Raw genomic sequence first — 1,391 nt, forward strand, 5'->3', positions numbered from 1 at the left:
AGGCCGCGCTGGGCCACCGCCGCCCCAGCTTGGCCAGTTGCTTCCTGTGGGAATTGATCCACAGGCCTACGGGGAGATGAAGCTTCCCGAACCGGGGGCTTCCGCCCTCCTTCCGCTCACCAGACAGCATGGCCCTGAGGGAGGGTGGATCAGACCCCAACTCCTCAGGCACTGAGTGTGGGTCTGGGGCATGAGGGCCCCGGACCCCAGAGTCAGAGGGAGGAGGAGGCTGGGGCTCCGAATCCAGGTGGAGGACAGGGATGGAACCCAGGACTCCCGAGTCCTGGGATGGGACGCAGCTGGGGACTCACTTGGGCCCAGACTCCTGGGCCCCTGGCTCTTACCTGCTTCGGGTCCAGCACCCCCGGAGGCCCTGGCTCCGCTGGCCTGGGTTAGTTCCACTGCTCCTGTTCAGCCTTTGCCTCTGCCCCAGCTCCCAGCACTGGGTGGGGGACAGGAAAAGGCGAGAGGAAACCCGGCAGGAAGAGCGGGGAGGGGGCGTCCTGTGCGGAGCCCGGGCCTGGGGGAGGAGATCTGGGTAGGGCCTGTCTCATGCCTTGATTCGGGAATTCCATCGCCATCAGTGGGTCCCCTCCAGTACCCGGGGGCCCGGTCTCCGGTTCTCCCGCCCCCACCCCTCTTCCCTCAGGCAGGAGTCCACCCCCAGACTATCCTCTCGGGGAACAAAAGTTAGGATCAGTCCAGAGGAGTGAGTCAGATACTTGGACAATAAGATAAATCTTTATTGGCTCCTTGAGTGTGTGGCCTTGGAAACCAGGGGCCGCTCAGAATCTCTGCGGCCAAGGCCCAGCCGTGAGGACTTGATGACATCTACCACTTTCCTTCGGGAAAATACCCTGGGGGAGGGTGGAGGGTGCAAACAATGGAACCAGGTTAGATACTATATTGAGTGAGGGGCACCCCTCCCAGTCGCCCCCCCAGGTGGCCTTTCTCTAGCGATCACCCAAGCCCTGCCCTCCAAGCGCCCCTCCGAGTGACCTCCACCCACCCGCAGAAGTCCAGCCTGGGTTGGCATTAGCCCGCAGACCTGCTTCTGCCCTGGATAGCCTGGAACCCCGCCCCCCACTCCAAGCCTGCCCGTCTTCCGCGGGGTGCTCACACGTAGGCGATGCCCGCTATGAGCACCAGAGAAGCCCCGATCAGCAGCCCTACAAGCCGGCCTTGCAGCACTTTCTCCGGCTTCGGGGACTGGGGGGCTGTGGACGACTCCGGGGTCACCTCACCCTGGGTTACGGGGTTTGGTGCCGGCTGCTCCTCCTCGACCCTCTTGGGCAACACTGGTAGAGAAGGGTCAAAGAGCAGGCCCGGCAGGGGGTGAAGGCCCCGACCCGGCAGAGGCGAGCCCGCCCATGCCCCGGCCCTGCGGGACG

The 1,391-nt window shown here is 64.6% G+C and overlaps 1 protein-coding gene across 1 annotated transcript in view; it reads right to left on the minus strand.

Annotated features, from left to right (window-relative positions):
* Positions 1–721: 721 nt before the first annotated feature.
* Positions 722–1,391, minus strand: part of IZUMO1 (izumo sperm-egg fusion 1) — a 6,546-nt gene continuing 5,876 nt past the window's right edge. Inside the window, exons 8-9 of the mRNA XM_021708044.1 lie at positions 1,121–1,330; positions 722–857 (exon numbers count right to left, since the gene is read on the minus strand). Coding sequence (XP_021563719.1) covers positions 743–857; positions 1,121–1,330 — 325 coding nt within the window. The 3' untranslated portion in view covers positions 722–742. The remainder of the gene's footprint in view (positions 858–1,120; positions 1,331–1,391) is intronic.

This window comes from Carlito syrichta, unplaced genomic scaffold, assembly GCF_000164805.1.
Source record: "Carlito syrichta isolate Samal-C Ts95f unplaced genomic scaffold, Tarsius_syrichta-2.0.1 Scaffold130480, whole genome shotgun sequence".
Taxonomy (NCBI): Eukaryota; Metazoa; Chordata; class Mammalia; order Primates; family Tarsiidae; genus Carlito; species Carlito syrichta.